This window comes from Petromyzon marinus, chromosome 8 (assembly GCF_048934315.1).
Source record: "Petromyzon marinus isolate PM22_M1 ecotype Great Lakes invasive population chromosome 8, UKy_Petmar_22M1.pri1.0, whole genome shotgun sequence".
Classification (NCBI taxonomy): domain Eukaryota; kingdom Metazoa; phylum Chordata; class Hyperoartia; order Petromyzontiformes; family Petromyzontidae; genus Petromyzon; species Petromyzon marinus.
The window spans coordinates 3,759,699-3,778,870 of record NC_133674.1 but is presented as its reverse complement, the minus strand read 5'-3'; the positions used below and the strand labels follow the sequence as shown (position 1 = coordinate 3,778,870).

The 19,172-nt window shown below is 49.8% G+C and overlaps 1 protein-coding gene across 2 annotated transcripts; it reads right to left on the bottom strand.

The window, feature by feature from the left end:
• Positions 1-1,336: 1,336 nt before the first annotated feature.
• LOC142924089 (U3 small nucleolar ribonucleoprotein IMP4-like) lies at positions 1,337-12,941 on the bottom strand. Of its 2 annotated transcripts, none has more exons than XR_012941238.1 (7): positions 12,750-12,941; positions 11,441-11,627; positions 7,556-7,657; positions 6,143-7,252; positions 4,760-4,883; positions 3,222-3,292; positions 1,337-2,788 (listed from the first exon to the last, which is right to left on the bottom strand). XR_012941238.1 is itself a non-coding variant. In XM_076065522.1 (7 exons), exons 4-5 carry the CDS (start codon positions 6,191-6,193, stop codon positions 4,710-4,712), a joined length of 225 nt encoding a protein of 74 aa, XP_075921637.1. In that variant the 5' UTR covers positions 6,194-7,252; positions 7,556-7,657; positions 11,441-11,627; positions 12,750-12,941; the 3' UTR covers positions 1,337-2,788; positions 3,222-3,292; positions 4,129-4,709. The 2 variants fall into 2 exon arrangements, 1 of the variants encoding a protein (XP_075921637.1); XM_076065522.1 differs by having other exon boundaries at positions 4,129-4,883.
• Between the last annotated feature and the right edge of the window lie 6,231 nt (positions 12,942-19,172).

Genomic DNA, 19,172 nt, shown 5'->3' with positions numbered 1-19,172 from the left:
TTTACTCCCACCACCACCACCACCCTACATACAACAGTCGGAAGTAAATGCCTACACACCCTACATACAATCGTCAGTAGTAGTGGGGAGAAGAGGGCATCAGTGGGGGCGAGTCATGAAGCGTTGAGAAGCCCTCAGATACTCCATAAAACCCCGAGTTTCATGGAGTATAATTTTCAGCATTACAGTTCCATTTTTTTTACGTTAACAAATGTCTCGCCATATATTACACTGTATAGGTAACTAGATTGGGCGAGGGATGGTCTTTTTTGTTGAACAATCAATAAAGCTACGGTGTTGTACTGTGCCCGTATCCGTGTACGGTACTGTGCACTAAAGGAAGAAAAATGGAGCGGCTGAACCTCACTGCCTCCTTACCGGAGGCTGTCAACATCAAGTGACCTGAAAACTGCGATGGGACGTGAAAGACAACATGGAGAGACAAGAGGGTGCCACGTGTGTTCTTCCATGGCAGCAGCAGCATCATCGCAGGCAATGAGGTTCAAATGGGCACAGGAACTTTGAGGTGGACCCACGAGTGTTTGAGCCACAGCGGCGTGCAATCGGCGACCTCTATACGCTTGGCGCAATCCGCACCGTCATTTCACGGAGCCCTTGTCCACTCGACGAGTGCGACGACGCCGTCCCACCGTCATTCGGCGCCTCGTGGTGACATCACAACAGCAAAGCGACAGGTGTTGTTTATTCATTTCTTGAGGCAATTCGAGGGCCCGGTTACATCGCGTTGTGATACACGCACACACCGTCAACATATACTACACCGGTTATAAAAAAAAAAGCAGGGGATAGAAAGGTGGGGGAGCGGACCCGACCACAGGTATTGTTTAAAAGACGTCAAGCGGACCGGGGGTTTTAAATGCAAGTCCATGCGGACACCAACATCCGAACGATTGTACCAATAAATCCTGAACCTTCTGGAAGATTTCAGCTCCCGCTGGTTTGGATCAGGGTGATGTTGGGGCAAATTCCATTAATTGGGAAAGGTGGCAATCTTGTGGGAATGTCCTCGCCAGAGAAGAAACTTGTCGCTTCCATGTTTTATTTTCATCCGACGTCCCATTAGTGAGATCCAGAGCGTGACGGACTCATATGGAGTCGGCCTCCTGTAATTTTTCTGGTCTCATTCTCACCACAGGTGAAGGCAGAGCCACACATCAACGTGCCAATGGGGCCACGGTTGAAGTGGTGGGGCCACGGTTGAAGTGGCGGTGGCCACGGGTCATGTGGCCTCTATGTATTTTCCATGTTGAAGGCCGATTGCCCCAAACATTGCCCGTCATATGCAGTGTCACTGAATAACGTGTGAAACATACTGTAGCATATACAAAATTGTATTTTCTTCATACATTAAATACAATAAACACAATAAACATGAAATGCGTATAGGACATTTATAACTCTCTCAATGACCAAACTTGTATTTTATGAACACACTTATACGAGCAAAATATGACAAAAGTGTTCCAGATTTCAGTTTCAATTGAGACCGAAATCCGGAATCATTACCCCCTACTGACAGACTAATAATACCCGCTCGCAGGCCAAGTGCTGATTCACCTTGGGGCCTCGCCTGGTATAGAGGTCGTGGGTTAAATCCCGACGCCTGTATATCTGGAGTTTGCATGTTCTCCCCGTGACCGCGTGGATTTTTCTCTGGGTCCTTCGGTTTTTCCCTCCACATTTAGAAACATGCGTTTAAAAGTATTTGGCTGCTATATATTTCTGCGTGACAAGCCACTTTATAGCGCTTTCATTTGTGGCCCGGTCGTTCCTGAAAGAGAGCTATACAGCTGAGTGGGCCTTACCTGGTAAAATAAAAAGAGATTAGTTTTGTTAGTTTATTTTGTGCCACAGGGGGACAGCTACAGGGGGGGGGGGGTGCCCATTAAAATGGTCGAGATGAGATGCAACTTAAGGCGCTTGTGACTTCCCAAAAATATTATTTATGGCAGGTTTTCACATCTAAACATCCCGGGTGGCATTGAAGCCAAGAGCTCCCACCCTAGGTGAGTAGCTACGAGAGCGGTGCTGTGCACGGCGACACGCCACTTTCTCCATCTGCCTGACTTGGTATTTTCTTTTTTGTTACTTAAATAAATGTTAATGTTTCGTTTTGTGTACGCGTGTATGTACACCGTTTGGGGAGCGGTGGTGCAGCAGTTAGCGCACTACGAACTCAGCCATCTGAGTACGTGGTGTGGGGTGTGTATAACATCGCAAAACTGGGGAGGACAAAGGCAGCCAGACGTGGGGCTGGCCACACAACCACTTCTGTGCCATGCCGGCCATCATAGGTGCTACCCGTTAACAGCACTTGCCCCAGCAATCTGTTAACGGCGATACGGAGTACCTTTGTCTTTTTGTGCAATTGTGTGCTTCTGTGTGCGACGCATGCGACGATGTGCATGTTTGTGTTTGATAAATGTACATCCGCAATGTGTGTGTGACGCGTATGATGCGCGTGTGTGACGACGGTTGGAACAGCGATTCACGCACTGCCCTATCCACGCGGCGACCTCTCCTCAACGTCTCGAGCCTCGGCGGAGAGCGCCGCGAGGTTCGACTCCAACTCCGGCTTTCCAGGGACAAACCCCCCCCCCCCCAATGCCCCTCCCCCCAGGCCCATGGGGGGGGGGGGAAGTCGCTCCCCTCCCTCACTCCACGCTCAGGAACTTCCTCTTCTTCGCCGTGTTCATGTACGGTCGCCAAGGCCACTCCACCTCGGCGGTGGCCGCGTTGTCCAGCGTGCCCAGTTTAATCTCATAGACTGCGCGACACACAAAAGCAAAGATTACCCCCATGCAGCCTTTAACAGACGGCGTGGGAAAAGCGCTGTTCGTGTGTTAGCATGTAGGAAAGCCAGCACGGCACACCAAGGGGTGGGTGTGGGTGGCCAGCATTACGTCCGATTATCTTTGAATTTACACATCGCATCCGGGGTGGGGGAATGCGAGTCGGGTCACGGTACAGCGAATGCGACCAGAGCAGCGACCCCACCGACTCAAGTTCCGATCCGCTCTACAAGTCACCCGCGGGCCACCTAGCCCGAGGCTAGACTCTTACATTCAGCCCATCATCCTCTCAGGGGTCGATAAAATTTACAACCACTTCGTAGGGAAGTCCACAAGGAATGTGGAATTTCCACCGCCTCTGCAGGGGTGTAAAGTGGAGACGAGTAACAATGTGTCAGGCAGACTTACGCTCCATCTCGAATCACGGTCCCACCTCCTTCAACTCGATGTCCTTGCCGTCGCGCTTGTAGACGTTGTGCCTGTTGGGAGGGGGGAAGGGGGGCACAGAAGTCACGGGAGGGGTCGCGGCAAGTCACACGGACGGCGCTGGACTCTCATTACGTGTCCTCGCAGACGTTTGCCAGTTAGAGGCCAGCGGCCACCCTGTTTAAAACTGCGGATGCATTAACAAATGAACAACATTACGCGCCTTCAGCTTCAGAGATGGCGTTAAATAAAAACTCTGTGCTGTTGCTCGAAAACTAAAATAAAACGAAACTATTTTTATTTTACCACTGAGCTATGCAGCTCTTTTTCACATAAAAATGTATAGCAGCAAAATACTCGAAATTCAAGTTTCTAAATGTGTAGGGAAAAACCCGGAGGACCCGGAGAAAAATCAAAGTGACCAGGAGGAGAACATGCAAACTCCGAATATACAGGCGGACACACAGCACCTGGCCCAAAAGTCTGCTCACTCTTTCCCATTCCGAGACATCTGCAAGTTGCCGGGTGGTAGGTGTCACGTTCACCGCTGAATCTCGGTACGCGCGAGCGGCTCGGCGTTAATTTTATTTATAGAGGCGTAGCGCTGCTGTTTTTAAAAGGCGTTGCCCTCACCGCAGAGAACCGTAGTGACACGACCGGCACTCTATGGAACAAAACTGTGCCACACGCCCTCCCGCATAGTCTTATGGGAGCAAAAGGTATGTCTTCAGGTCAGAAGACGTACTTGAGTTTTTCTTACGGTTCCGTTTCGACGACGTATATGTACATCATGGAAATGAGAAAGGGTTATAGCCTATACGAGGGATCTTTGTGCTTTGGGGATGGGGGAGGAAGATGTGGGTGAGACTGGCACGGTGCCCGCACGCACCCTCTTTCCGAGTCGCGACGTGAAGTTGTGCATCACGAGGTGTTGGAATGCCTCGGACATCATGTCCACGTCCGGATGTCGTGCCGCATCACCACGCTCGAGAGTGTCAAGTACACCGTGGTATCGTACCACGTGTCACATGAACAGCATGCCGGAAAGTTAGACACACCACAGGTGTCACACAGACTGTACTGGAGAGTTAAACAGACTGCCCTTCCATCTGCGGCATCATACCACATCACACCACATACACAGTTAAAACACCACAATTCCATGTCTGCAGCGTCATACTACACACCGCACATCGTACGCACAGCTAAATACACCTCCATCCCCGTCTGTTGCACCGCATCACACACGTCACACCATGCATCACACCGGGGAGCGGGAGCGGAGTGGCTATCTCATTACACTACAAATCCGGTGACCTGACTTCGATTTCCGGTGTGTCCAAGCATCGACAGTGGGGAGACAAAAGGGGCCAGATGCGGTAATGACCACACCACCCACCCCGCCGTGTGCCCTGCCGGCCTTCGTAGGTCGCTCGACAAACAGCACTTGCCCTGACAGCCTGTTAAAGGCTACACGGGGGAGCTTTGTCGACTGCGGTGCGTGCGCGTGCCTGGCATACCGCGGTGCTCATGCAGGACGATGAAGTCGTTGACGGCGTTGGCGCAGCACGCCCACACCAGCGCCTGCAGCTTGTGGCCTCCGTGGTTCATCGGCTGAGCGTTCGGCAGGATCAGCTTCATCTCCTGCGGTGGTGGTGGGAGGGTGGTGGTGGTGTGGTAACATGACAGCAAGCGGTCACACGCCGAGTCCGCTCTTCCCACCGGCGTCCGTCCCCGCCATGCTGCTTTCGCCCCCCCCACTTCCCCGCCCCCCCACTGTATCCGACTCGGGTTGTGTTGTTTGTTTTTTCCATTGCGGAAGCCGAGCCGAGCCGTGCCGGTATACGGGGTCGCCAAACCCCGTGTTGGCACAACTGGGATGCACCATTGGAAAAACTTTACTATTTTTATTTTACCAGGTAAGGCCCACTGAGCTATGCAGCTCTTTTCCAGAAGCGACCTGGCCACAAATCATAGCTCAACTAAGTGGCTTATCGCCATGTGGAAATTTATAGCAGCCAAATACTCTTAAACGGACGTTGATTCTAAATGCGGAGGGAAAAACCGGAGGACCTGGAGAGAAATCCACGCGACTCCTCGGAAAGAGGCACGCAACTCCAAATATACAGCAGGCATCAGGGTCAGGATTGAACCTGCGACCTCCTGGATACCAGGTGAGGGAGTTAACATCTCGCCACAGTGGCGCCCCCAATGGTACATCTTTCCGTGACCACCGACCGTGCGTAGTGCTACAGTAGATACATTTTCGATGAATGGAAGGGATCGGTCATCGCGAAAAGGCGGACTGAATCGCGAGGAATGAAGTTGACAAAAGCTGCATGCACCAAACCAAAGTGTCCAACGCTCCACCACTTACGACCCCCCCCCCCCCCCCACACAGCCTCCACCTTTCATCAACAACCAGATTTCTTCTGGTTAACTCAACGGATGCGAGTTGTCTCACACTGCACAAGCCCGTTGATTGGTCGACACGACTCGTGTGAGGTGCAAGGAACGGATTCTAAAGCCGATAGAGAACACGTGTGTGTGTGCGGTAATTTAGCAGTTAGCATGCTGCCCCACAAACCTAGTGACCCGAGGTTTATTTCCGTTCATGGCCAACACCAGTGGCGATTATCTGAACTGGTCCTGGGCCTCCCCTAGATCAACTCAGCCTCAAACGAGTACCTAGTGCGGTGTTTAAACATCATTACCAGAGAGATAAAGGTGGCCAGTTGTGGTGCTAGCCACCTACACCCTCGCAAACAGCACCTGTCCCAAAAACCTGTTAAGGCTATATGGGGGACCTCTGTCTTTGCGCGCTTGTACACATGCAATACACGAGGACCCACATTCCTCGTGTGACCCCAAACCCTGTAGCCCCTGTGACCCCGTGCCCGCACCTTGATGAACTGCTTGAGGAGGGAGCTGGGGTCGAGTGAGGTCGTCGCCATGATGTGTGGGTCCTTCACGCCGGCTCAGCGGTACTCGTCATCCATGTGGCTGCTCACTCCTACTGACACGGGGGGGGGGGGGGGGGGGTGGATAGAAAGAGGTGGTAGATGGGGCAGGGGGGACGGAGAGGGTAGGTTATCATTTTCCATACTTCACCGTGCAGGTGAGTGAAGGTGTGTGTGTGGGTGGATGGATGGAAGGAGCGACCAGGAATGGTTGAGAATATCACTCTGCAGTGATCGCGTTGATTTTGTGTAGCGAGCTGAGCAATAACGAGACCTGGATGAGTCCCAATTGCAAGAGTGGGTGGGTGATATGGCAGGTGAGTGGGTAAATTGAGTAAAATGATGAGTGAGTGAATGAGTGCGTCAGTGCATGTTAAACCTCTTTGTTACAGCACGTAGCCAACCGTGGTAATCGGAAGTGTGACAAACTAACCACAAAAAGTAGTTCTCAAGAAATGAGTTTGTCAATCTAGACGATGATTTAAAAGTGCAAAGCTCCAGTGGCTTCCTAATATTGTAAGGAAGACCGCTCCAGAAGGAAGACTGCTCCAGAAGCACACGTTATGTGGTGACCACGGCCTTCATTTGACATTCCACCAAAATTTACGCCAGCCATCACACACACACGGCCGACTCTTTTTCCACGTTCACGCCACGGGATTTTTCAAAGTCCACTTGGGAAGCAATCGCCGTGCAGTATTTACGGTCAACGCAACTGCGGCATTAAACCCATTAAACCGGTGGGGGGGGGGGGGGGTTGAGGGCCCGCCGTTCTCGAACCGCGAACCTCCGCGGCAAAACACGGTGCCACCGCTTGGCAGGAAGGACCGACGGCGAGCCGGGGATGCGCGCCGACTCGGCGTGTCTAGCGGGCGGAGACGCGCGACGCTTATCCCTCTGCCTCGGGAGTCTCGCGGGAAGGAAGAGAGAGAGAGATGCGAGGAGACGTGATGGTGAGGGATGTGAGATCACCCTCCCCTCCCTGGTCGAACTCCACGGCCTTCTGGAGTTCAAGCGCCTCCCACCGCAGGTCCGTAGGCAGCACCAGGTTTTCTTCGGTGACGACGTCAGGGGGACAGGGGGCAGTGGGTGGGGGGCGGGCAGGGGAGAATTAACAAGGAAGAAAAATCATGCGCACGCATGGATTCATTCGGAAACGCTTTCCAACGCGCGGTTGTCTTCTCGCCTGTATTGTCAGACCGTCTTGTCCCATCTTAGTCCGTCTTGCGTGTCTCATTGTCTCTAGATCCGTCTCTAGTCTGTCTTGCGTGTCTCAACGTCTCTAGTCTGTCTCGCTGTCTCTCGTCTGTCTTGTCGTCGCGAGCCCATCTCTAGATCCGTCTCGCCGCCCGTTACCATCGAGCGCCCTCTTGAGCTGCGCCTTCTCCTCTACGAGGACCTTCTTGGCCTCCTGCGCCTTGCGGTAGAGGTACTCGCCGTGCAGTTGCGCCTCCTCAGCTGCACCACCAAACAAAGACAAAGATCCCCCATGTAGCCTTCGACAGGACTGTCGGGTGCAAGTGCTGTTAACGAGCAGCACCTTTGATACACGAAGGGGGGTAGGTGGCCAGCACCACATCCGGCCGCCTTAATTTCCCCAGTGGCGATGTTTACACAACGCACCAGGTACTCATTTGAGGCTGAGTTGACCAAGGGGAGGCCCAGGAACGGAATCGTCACCAGTGTTGGCCGTGAGCGGGAATTGAACTCGGGTCGCTGGGTTAGTAGTGCAGCGTAGTGCTAATCGCGAGACGACCATAAACAACAACCGCCATTCGCCACGAAGTGGTGGAGATGTCACCACGGCGCTCGTGCCAGGCTACGTGCAGGTTAAGGCCACATGAAGTGTCGAACGCCCGCTGGCAGCAGGAGGTCACAGACAGACAGACCCAGGTTGCCATTGGTTGCTTGACTGAGATGACTGGCCGATGCACCACCTGTGCCCCCTACTGTGCTACACTACCGCTCCAACCTACACAAACTCTCTTGGGCTATACTCTTTGGTTCTTTCGGTAAAGTCACATAGGCATAAAATATAAAATAAATGAAATCACGACGTTTCGGGCACAACACAAGCGTCCATCATCAGGTGGGACAAACCACAGCAAGAAACAATTGCCGACGTGGGCAAAAGAGCTGCTGTAAACAAGAGACTATATAGGTAAGAGAAGGGGGGAGGATCAGGGAGGAGAGATAGAGAGGGGGGGTATGAGGAGGGGAGTGCTGAAGAGAGCGGGGCTGGGAGTGGGAAGCTTAAGAAATTAGAGATGCGGAAAGTTAAGGCAACACCATAAAGCAGTTAAGGTTTTACCTGGTTAATAACATTCTTCCAATGATTACTCAATTTGTATCCATCTTCTCGGTTGAAGTTATGTCTGTGTTTATATATCTGGATGGCTTGATGAACAAACCTTTGATAGTAGCCCGAAGGTTTGCAGAGCGGCACCACGATACTCCTAGCGACGTCGTTGATTAATGTCTGTAATTAATATCGATGGTGAATCTCTGTAATTAATATCGATGATTCGATTCCACGAGAACAGATTCCACAAGAATCGATTCCACAACTATTTTATTAAAGCGAAGTACGCGATTCGATTCAAACGTGTTCGTTCCGGTCTCATCAGAATCGGTATTGATTCTGTGCTGGAGGAATCCAATGAGCTATAAAGCTCTTTGATCAAAGATGTGCCAGTAGGGGGCACGGGGTCATAACGTCACAACAAACAATACAAAAACGATAGGAGTGCAAAGGGAATGGTAGCAAACCACTAAAAATAGATGAAATAAACCATATAAGTTCATACTCTTTGGTTCTTTCGGTAAGAAGTCTCGCTCTCCGTTCCACCCACTACAACTGGCGTCAGAAGTAGCCAAATCAGTGGTTCTTAACCTTGTTGGAGGTACCGAACCCCACCAGTTTCATATGCGCATTCACCGAACCCCTCTTTAGTGAAAAATAAAATGTGATTTTTTTCAAATTCAAGACATAGATATGTTTTTTTACTGGTACACAAAATGAGCCGTGCATGAACATTACCTTGTTCAAAGAATAAAACCAACACGATGCATAAACTCACAACAAATTACATACCTGGAAATCAATGTGACTTCTGCTGTTGCCTTTGAGAGATCAGTTCAGATATGCGTGGCTTCACCTTGGCAAGTGCCACTCTCATGTCATTTTCACAGCAAAGTCTGTTCCTTTTCTTCGTTTTTATGTCCAGCATCCTCGAAAAGGATTGCTCACAAAGATATGTTGTAACAAATGGTATAAAAAAATCCAGGGCTTTCTTAGCAATAACTGGATACTTGTTCATTTGTCGACACCAAAATGTTGAGAGCGTTGTTGTTCTGAAGAGTTGCTGTTGAACCTGGCTCTGCTGAATTTCAATGATTTCGTCGAGGAATTCATCATTGACATCTGCTGTTTCAACAGCAAACGTGAACGGCTGTCTCACCCATGCTGGATATGACTCTCTTGTAGGGAAATATCCGTCGAGAGACTTTGCAAGCTCATCTAAGTGCGTGGCAATTGTTTGCTTCAGTTCCGTAGATACAGAAATATCTCCGATTCCAGACACATCTTCGATCTTACTTGCACAGTCGTCCAGAAGTGGGAAGTTTGCGAAGTTATTGTTCTCTGTTCGTCGTTTCCATAACGGTAGCTTTTTTTGAAAAGCCTTCAGGTGTTCTTCCGCTTCCATGATATTGACTCCACCACCCTGCATCTGCTGATTGACATGATTGAGAGCTGCGAATATATCAGCCATGTACGCTAAAATGAGAATGAACTCAGGATTTTTGAAGCAATCTGCATGGCAGTGTTGGTGCTCTTGCAAAAACAGGGCTAATTCCACACGCATGGCAAAAACACGATTCAGCACCTGTCCCCGGGATAACCACCGAATATTAGAATGGAGCAGAAGTACCTCAAATTCAGAGCCCATTTCTTTACACAGCTCACTGAAGATGCGGTGCCTCAGAGCACTTTTTCGCACATAGTTCACACATTCCACCACAGTTTTTAATACTTCTGTCATTTTTGGAGGTAAGGTTTTTGTTGCCAACGCATGCCTGTGCAGAATACAATGCGTCACAATGATGTGTGGTGCATCGGCCTTTACTAGCGCACCAAAACCAGACTTTCTTCCCAGCATGACTGGAGCTCCGTACGTACAAACTGCAGAAACCATATCCCATGAAAGATTGTTGTCTCTGAAGAAGTCATCCACAAGCTTCTTCACATCGGCTGCCTTCGTTGTTGTTTGTAAGAGGCTTACAAAATAAAAACTCTTCTTTTATCATGTCGTCTTTCACATAGCGTACAAAAACAGCAAGCTGGCTTAGATCAGAAACGTCTGTGGTTTCGTCGAGTTGAAGGCTGAATTTTGCCGGGCTTGAAATCAGATCCGCGACTACTTGAGCCAAGATGTCTTTACTCATGTCTTCTATTCTGTCACTGACGGTGTCATTTGAAAGGGGAATTTGGGATAATTTACCTTCGGCCGCTGTTCCGAGTATCAGATTCGCCATCTTTAATGCAGCTGGTTTCACAAGTGTTTCACCAATGGTGTGTGGCTTGCCCTGCTTTGCGATCAGGTAAGCAACTTCGTACGATGCTGTCAGGATCGGTTTGTTAACAGGTACAAATCCAAGAGCAGGCAGAGTGGCCCTTTCATCGAATCTGGCTCTCTTCACCCTGAATTCAGCAAGTGTTGTGTTCTTGTATTCCCCGTCTCCATGCAGCTTCAAGAAGTGTTCCTTTAGTTTTGCCGGTGCAAGACTAGAGTTGCTCAACTTGGCGTTGCAAATCATGCAGATAGGACGCTCACTCCCATCACGTTCCGTGATACATGAGAATCCATGTTGTACATATTCGTCCGACCACTTTCTTCTTTTGCCCGACATAGTATGGATAAAATATTAAAGAAATCACACGACGTACGACAACAACAGTCACACGTTGACTACTGAGTACGCACTAAATTCCCCGCAGCGCTGATTGGCCAAGCAGTGTAGCATGATCATCTGCAGCCAGTGATGGCCAAGCGGGCCGTGTGTGTCATCACAAATTTACACAATAATTCAAGTGTGTCCGGACCTCCGTGGCGGGGGCTCTGCCGAACCCCTGAGATCGACTCACCGAACCCCTGGGGTTCGATCGAACCCAGGTTAAGAACCACTGAGCCAAATAGTAAGATGAATCGCTATAATGGAGACGCGAAGAAAAACTCGTACCAGGGCTCCAGTGGAAGAGGAGGACGACTCAACACCACTGGGGTTGGCAGCCCCGGAAGGGGGAGGAGAAGCGACGACGGCCGAGCTGCTCACTGCCCGGCCGCCCGGCGGCTCACCACCGTCGGAGAGGGCGCTTCAGGTGGCTCACTCCCGCCTCGCCCAACTCCTGCACGCGGCGGCATCCATCCTCGACGAAATACATCGCGGGTTATAACCACAACAAATATAATCACAATCACTGCGACCATAATCGCCGTAACCACAAATATAATCATAACCACCAGCTACATAACCACAAGTATAAACACTACTGCCACAAATATAACCATAACCACCACAACCATAACAACCAACATAACCACCACAACAACCACAATGATGCTGATACACTCTCACACCATGTGGGTCCCCTTGTCTCCTTGTGTCTCCCTGTGGGTGAGTGGATGGGTTGGCGAGAGAGTCGGTGGGTTGGCAAGAGAGTCGGTGGGTTGGTGAGAGAGTGGGTGGGTGGCAGAGTGAGTGACCGGTGGCAGAGTGAGTGACCGGTGGCAGTGGGTGACCGGTGACTAAGTGGGTGGGTGGCAGTGGGTGACCGGTGACCAAGTGGGTGGGTGGCAGTGGGTGACCGGTGACGAAGTGGGTGAGAGAGTGGGTGGCTGAGTGGGTGGCCGAGTGGGTGGCTGAGTGAATTGGTGAGTGGATGAGTGCCAGAGTGGGTGGGTGAATGGCTGAGTGGGTGGGTGAGAATCAGTATGTTTTTGCTGGAGGAATCCGATGAGCTATGAAGCTCTTTTTCATAGATGCCCAGAGAGTGGCTGAGTGGGTGGCTGAGTGAGTGTCGGTGGGTGTGAGTGGGAATGAAATCTAACCTGCACCTCTGCATTGCAAATCCAGCGAGCTAACGCCCTGCGTGTGGTGGGGTAAAGTGTGGGCATGGCCACTTTGCTCCAACACGTCCGGACCAGCGTGGAAGAGTAGACCAAATACCTCTATATAGCGGCCTCTAGTGGATGCCTTTTCCAGCAGCAGGCGATTCGCATCCACAACAAACCCGTCCCTCCAGGGATAAAAACCCACGGCAGTCTGGGAGTGCCTCTCATCAGCTATGGCTCAACACGAGGGCCACTCTGGGGCCGGTTTCCACCGTCAGCGCCTCATCATCAGCAGCAGCAGGGCCGGGCTCTGCTTGAAGCAGCGCCGTGAACTCAGCAGGCGTCTAGGACGTGACGGCTGTGGGCCAGGCGCCTCCTCTGTCTCCCCCCACCACCGCCGCCACTGCTGATGTGTGCACACCGCGCGAGGTTCTCACCTTCAGGCTGAGTCGACGTAGAGGAGGCCCAGCGAGCCGCCGCTTCAGAAGCTTTCGCGAGCCACTGACGGTGGCCGTGAGCGGGAAACCAAATCAGCCGCTCGCCACCCACAATCCACAGCGCGCGCCGCCTCCACTCGCCCCCTGCCTGACTGTAAGTAGCAGCGGGGGGAGGGGGGTGGGCAATGGGGGCGTGAGGGGGGGGTTTGAGGGGGAGCATGGGCGGGGGTTGCCAGGGGGGGCAAGGGGGGTCGCGAGGGGGGGGGATGCTTGGGGGGGGGGTTGTGAAGGGGGAGGGGCAGGGGGGGAAAGAGGGAGCATGGGGGAGGAGCTTAGGTGAGGGGGAGGAGCTAATGGCTATTACACCACGCCGCGTCTCGCGCCACGTGCTTCCCCTGGCAGTTTGGCCGTTAGGCGTGGAACCGAGCTGTGGGTGAGTGGTGGCGGTGGTGATGTGAGTCTTTCTATGTGAGTCTGTGTGTGAGTCTCTCTAAGTGAGTCTCTGTGTGAGTCTGTGTACGTGTGTGTGGGTCTGTGTGAGTCTGTGTGTAGCAGTGACCCGGTCTCAAATGAGTACCTGGTGCGATGCGTAAACATCGCCACTGGGGAGACAAAGGCGGTCGGGCGTGGTGCTAACCACCCACCCCTTCGTTTACCGTGCCGGCCTTCATACGTACTGCTTGCTAACAGCACTTGCCCCTACAGCCTGTTAAGGCTCTATGAGGATCGTTGTCTTTGGTGTCCTGTATTAGCAGGAGGAGGAGTGGTGGTGTTAATGTTGGTGGTATTAGTGGTGGTGGTGTTAGTGATGGTGGTGTTAGTGGTGGTGTTTGTGGTCTTAATAATGGTGGTGTTGGTGTTAGTGATGGTGGTGTTAGTGGTGGTGGTTGTTTGAGGTATTGTTGCTGGTGTTAGTGATGGTGGTGTTGGTGGTATTAGTGGTGGTCGTGTTAGTGATGGTGGTATTATTGGTGGTATTATTGGTGGTAGTGTTAGTGGTGGTGGTGTTAGTGGTAGTGGTGTTGGTGGTGGTGGAGTTGATGTTGGTGGTGGTGTTTTTAGGGTTCGTAGTGTTAGTGGTGGTGTTAGGAGTGGTGTTAGTGCTGGTGTTAGTTGTGGTGTTAGTTGAGGGGAGCGGTAGTGTAGCGGTTAACGTGCTGCGCTACAAACCTGGCGACCCGGGTTCGATTTCCGCTCACGGCCAACACCAGCAACGATTATCTGAACCGGTCCTGGGCCTCCCCTAGGTAGACTCAGCCTCAAATGAATACCTGGTACGATGTGTAAACATCGCCGCTAGGGAGACAAAGGCGGCCAGGCGTGGTGTTAGCCACCCACCCCCTCGTGTGCCATGCCGACCTTTATAGGTGCTCGCTAGCAGAAATTGCCCCTACAGTATATTCAGGCTATACGGGGGATCTGTCTTTGTTAGTGGTGGTGGTGTTAGTAGTGGTGTTAGTGGTGGTGCTAGTGGTGGTGTTTGTCGCGGTGTTGCTGGTGTCCGAACAAAGGAGCGACGCTCACAACAACGACCTTTGACCTGGGCGGCTGAAATGTAGCACGTTGGCACAGTCATCTCAGTCAGTCAACTCTTGGCACCTGGGTCTGACCTGTGACCTGTCAGTGAGCCTTCAGCATTTCACGTGGTCTCAAAGTGCACCTGGCCTGGCATTTGCTGCTACTTAGTGGCAAATGGCGGTCTTTGTTGTTTTTGTTGTGTTTCGTGTTGTGGGTGAGTGGTGAGGTTGTGAGTCTGTGATGATGATGTGAGTCCGTGTTGATGATGAGAGTCCGCATTGTGACATGACGCGTGTTTAGACATGAGTATTGTCGCACACCATCGGTTTTGTGTGACCCTCACCTGCGTCTCCCGCTCTCCACGCAGAGACCCGGACCGTGCGAGAAACGCAGTGAGCTCTGAGCACCCTACTCTGCAAGTTGCTGCCATGGAGGTACGTGTGGCTCTTCAACTCGTGTGGTAAAATATGGGTGGACGTGTGTTTTCCCCTCGACTTGTGCCTACCTGTCACCTACCTGTATACCTGGATGTGCTTCTCCTTGTCCGCCTGAGTATGTGTATGTCTATCAGAGTGTGTCTCCGAGATCCTGTTGGTGTGCCTGCCTGTCTACGCGTGAGCATTTACAGCACTATTATCTATCCACTGATGAATGAGAATGCCTTCCTCCCTGAGACCTTGCTACCCCTCAAATGCTGTGATGGAATAATCCGCCAAGCGCCGATTTTGTCGCACCATCTCTCTGGTGGCTCTCCTCTCCGATGTGTTTCCTTCCTTGGCTGCCGCTCCGTTATTATTCTTCACTATCAGCCATTGTTGTCCCTCCTTGCCATGGCTCGTCATGCCCGATCCCCAATCACTCTTTAACAATTTGAACAATCCCTGCGTGTGACCTCAAAATCCACGCATCTTTCATTGTTAATCCAAGCATGGCATCTGATATTGGCCAAATATTCCAATGCTGAGAAACGACAACATCTCGGCAGGACCCTCCTGAATGTGGAGCCCAGGATCTCAGAGATGCTGGCTCAGTGCTCGCCTTCTGCACTTGCTCCAATGTCTTAATCAAGCCTATGTGGTGGACCTTTGTCTTTGTGTGTGTGTAGATGAGCCGAGCTGGAGAGGCTCGGAGTAACGACACGTCTTGCACCACGTGGAGTGCGCTGTCCTCAGACGGCACCGGCTCCATCTGTAGCAAATCGCCGAAAGGTAAGAACAGTAATGAGGGACGTCACAGTGGCCACGGTAAATAGTGGGACATCATGATGGCCATGTTGCATGGGGGACGTCACAGTGCCTTTGGTGTATGAGAGATTTTATGGTGATTGTATGGGTGATGTCAAGATAGCAATGCTACATGGGGGACTTAATGGTAATCATGTTTTGATTTAAAGCTTTCGTGGCTGCAGGGATTCATATTCTTGGTTCTTTCGGTAAAATCACGTAGAAGGGCAATAATAAAATTATAAAAATATAAAACAATAAAAATCTCACGACGTTTCGACTGCAACACAAGTAATCATCATCAGGTGTGAAAACCACAGCAAGAACCACAGCAAGAAAAATTGAAATTTTCTTGCTGTGGTTTTCACACCTGATGATGATTGCTTGTGTTGCAGTCGAAACGTCGTGAGAATTGTATTATTTTATTATTTTATTGTTTCCCTTCTACGTGACTTTACCGAAAGAACCAAGAATATGGTAATCATGTTGCATTAGAGACTGCATCATGGTTGCCATGTTACATGGGGGACTTCATGGTGGCCATGTTGCATGGGGATAATTATCTGTGCTCTGGCCTCAGTACTGAAACAACATCAAACGCTTTCAGAATTGCTTCTGCGGCCATCTTGAATGCTCTTCCAATATTAGGAAACCACTGAAGCTATCCGCGTTTAAATCATCAAGTTTGACAACTAATATCTATACTCATTCGCTCTTTCGGTAATGTCACCTAGGTAGAAATAAAATAAAACAAATCACGACGTTTCTATCGCAACACAATCAATCTTCATCAGGTGGAACAACCACAGCAATAATAAAATGCTGAAGTAGGTGAGAGAGCTGCTGTGGCAAGAGGTTATCGGTAAGAAAGGGGGGAGGAGCAAGCGGGGGAGAGAGAGGGGAGCTGCGTGAGCGCTAGGGGGAGAAGAAGTGAGGCTGGGGGGGGACGTAGGCGGAGGTAGAAGTGGTAAGCTGAGTATGGGACATGGTGGGAAAGTAAATCTGAAAAATCTACTAGTACCTGGCGCGTGTGATGGAAACAACCACAACCAGTTAAGGCTTTACCTAGTCAATAACATCCATCGAATGATTGCTCAATTTGTATCCATCTTCTCGGTTGAAGTTATGTCTATGTTTGTATATCTGGATGGCTTCATGAAAAAACCTTTGATAGTTACCTGAAGGTTTGCAGAGTACCTTGGTCTCGGAAAAAAACAATATCACGCGAGCCCACAGCGTTATAACAATGGTCAGACACGGCAGAGGTATTGGTTCTGCGATGTTTCAGATCTGCCTTGTGTTCGCTAACACGGTCCGCGACATGTCAATTCGTTTTCCCAATGTAACTGCTACCACAGGTACAACTCAGTTTGTCGACTCCAGGATATTGCATGTCAGGATGGGATTAGATCACGGATTTTGTGTACTGTATTGAATCGGACTTGGATCTTGTGTTTGTTTAAGATTTTGGAAATATTTTTGGTAACACCTGCTATGTATGGTAAAGTGATGGTCTTGATAGGCGTCTCAGTGGATTGTTTCTACATGGTTGGAGAAACAGCTTTGCGAATAATGCTGTCCCAGTACCCATTCATCTTAAGAGTCTGGTGTACGTGTTCCAGTTCACTGGCTTGGTGGTGTTGGTTGCAAATGCAGTGGCCCTATGGTGTAGTGGTTTGATGAGGGAATTCTTCTGCGCCGGATGGTGGTGGGAATTAGGTATTAGATAGGTCTCTTCTCAAACAAAACATCCAGGAATTAGTAGCTTACCATCATTCTCCACTTCCATGGTGAATTTGATGGATGGGTGTATGGAATTTATGTTGTTGAGAAATTGATTCAATGTTGGCAGGCCATGTGGCCAAATGACGAAAGTGTGATCTACGAATCTCTTCCACAAGGAAGGACGTTGGATGCATGTCTGGATGACATCAGTTTCAAATTTCTCCATGAAAACATTCGCTATCACTGGTGATAAGGGGGGACCCATGTGGGTACCTTCATTTTGTTTGTAGAAAGTACCATTCCTGGTGAAGTAAGTGCTGGTTCAGCGTTTCTACTGCTGCATGCATTTTTTTTCCGCCTGAGGACGACCACTTGTGTTGCGATCGAAACGTCGTCATTTATTTTATTTTATCCATATGTGACTTTACCGAAAAAAACAAAGAGGAAGTGTTAGTAAGGCAGTTCCTAACCAAAGTTGGTACATCAGCATTCAGTCCATGTTGGACCAAGTCTTCAATTATTGCTAAGGTGTCAGGTACAGGAACCTTGGTGAACAGAAAGACTACATCAAAGCTGACGAGCAAATCATCTGGGGACAGTGAAATGCCTTTGATTAGAGAGATAAAGTGAGCTGAGTTTCATACTGCTGAGGTAGTCTTGCCCGTGAATGGAAGCAAGGTCTCAGACAGAAATTGGGCCAGTTTGTAGGGAGGTGAGTTGATAGTGGAAACGATGGGTCGAAGTGGAGTATCTTCTTTATGGATTTTTGGAAGACCATATAATCTGGGTGGTCTATTAGCAGAAGGTTTTAGGGAGAACTGCTTGAATGGTTCGATTAGAGAAGTCGAATTGGTAATGATATTGTTTGTTTTTAAAGCCAGGCAGTTGGTCGGATCTTTGTTGATTTTGGTGTAATTGCTATCATTAAGAAGGTCCTGGATTATGTTGCTGAATGTGGTTTTATCCATGATGACAGTAGCATTGCCCTTGTCGGCTGAGAGGATGACTTTGTCCTCTCTATTTTTTAATTTGGTGAATTCAGAGCGCTCGTCCTTGCTGATGTTATTAATAGGATTCTTAGCATTTTTAAAGATGGTGGCAATTTTAAATCTTGCCACGTCTGTCGGGATGTGTCCCAAGCCTTTGAGGGCTACATCTACCTGGGTTTTTATATCATCCACTGGGATGTGTTTGAGGGTGACAGCAAAATTCAGCCCTCTAGCTAGTACCAATTTTAGGCTATCGGAGATTGTGCTGTTACTCTGATTAATAGCAGTTTTTTTTTTATGTGTGGATCTGGTTTCTTTTTTGACAAGTTATTGAATTTAGCAATAAGGTTAACCTTGCATTTGGAAGACATTGTTGTGGCAGAAGAAGCAGTCATGTTATCTACAAGGTTCCAATCAAATGCGGACATTTTATCTGTTAATGTTAAGTGTGATTGTAGGAAACATTTGTCTAAATTATCAAGTTCAAGCCGGAGTAGTCTTATCCTCTCTGAGATTAGAGAAAGGCTAGCTCTGAATAAGATCCGTTTAGAGTTGGGTTAAGTGAGAGAAGCAGATGTGAGTTTAAATGTGGTCGGTATTATCTTGTTGTCGCGGCATCTCTTCAGAAAGGTGAGTGACTCGATCATGTGAGCCTTCTTGTCTCGCAGTCTGTTAATGGTTCTAACAGATGTGTGGTACCTATTTGCGTGGTTAGTTTATTAACCTTCCCCCACACTGTTGATTAGCACCATTGGCTACATGCGGTGCAAAAGAATTTCAACATACATAGCTGGGATTGGCAAAAACATCCCAATCCTGAAATATTTACCCTATAAATTGCTCAAAATTTTGGTTCACACACCTGTTGTTGTTATTCTCCTCGTGCCTACAGAAATCCTGGCTCACTTTGGCCCTCACTTGACCGACCGCGAAAAGCTGGAGCTCACAGCCATGCAAGAAGTGTGGTA

Coding starts and splice junctions, on each gene's coding strand:
- LOC142924089 (XM_076065522.1), bottom strand. CDS start 6,193: ATGGCGACGACCTCACTCGACCCCAGCTCCCTCCTCAAGCAGTTCATC. Junction 4,884..6,142: donor TCCTCAAGCAGTTCATCAAG/GTGCGGGCACGG, acceptor CCACCACCGCAG/GAGATGAAGCTGATCCTGCC.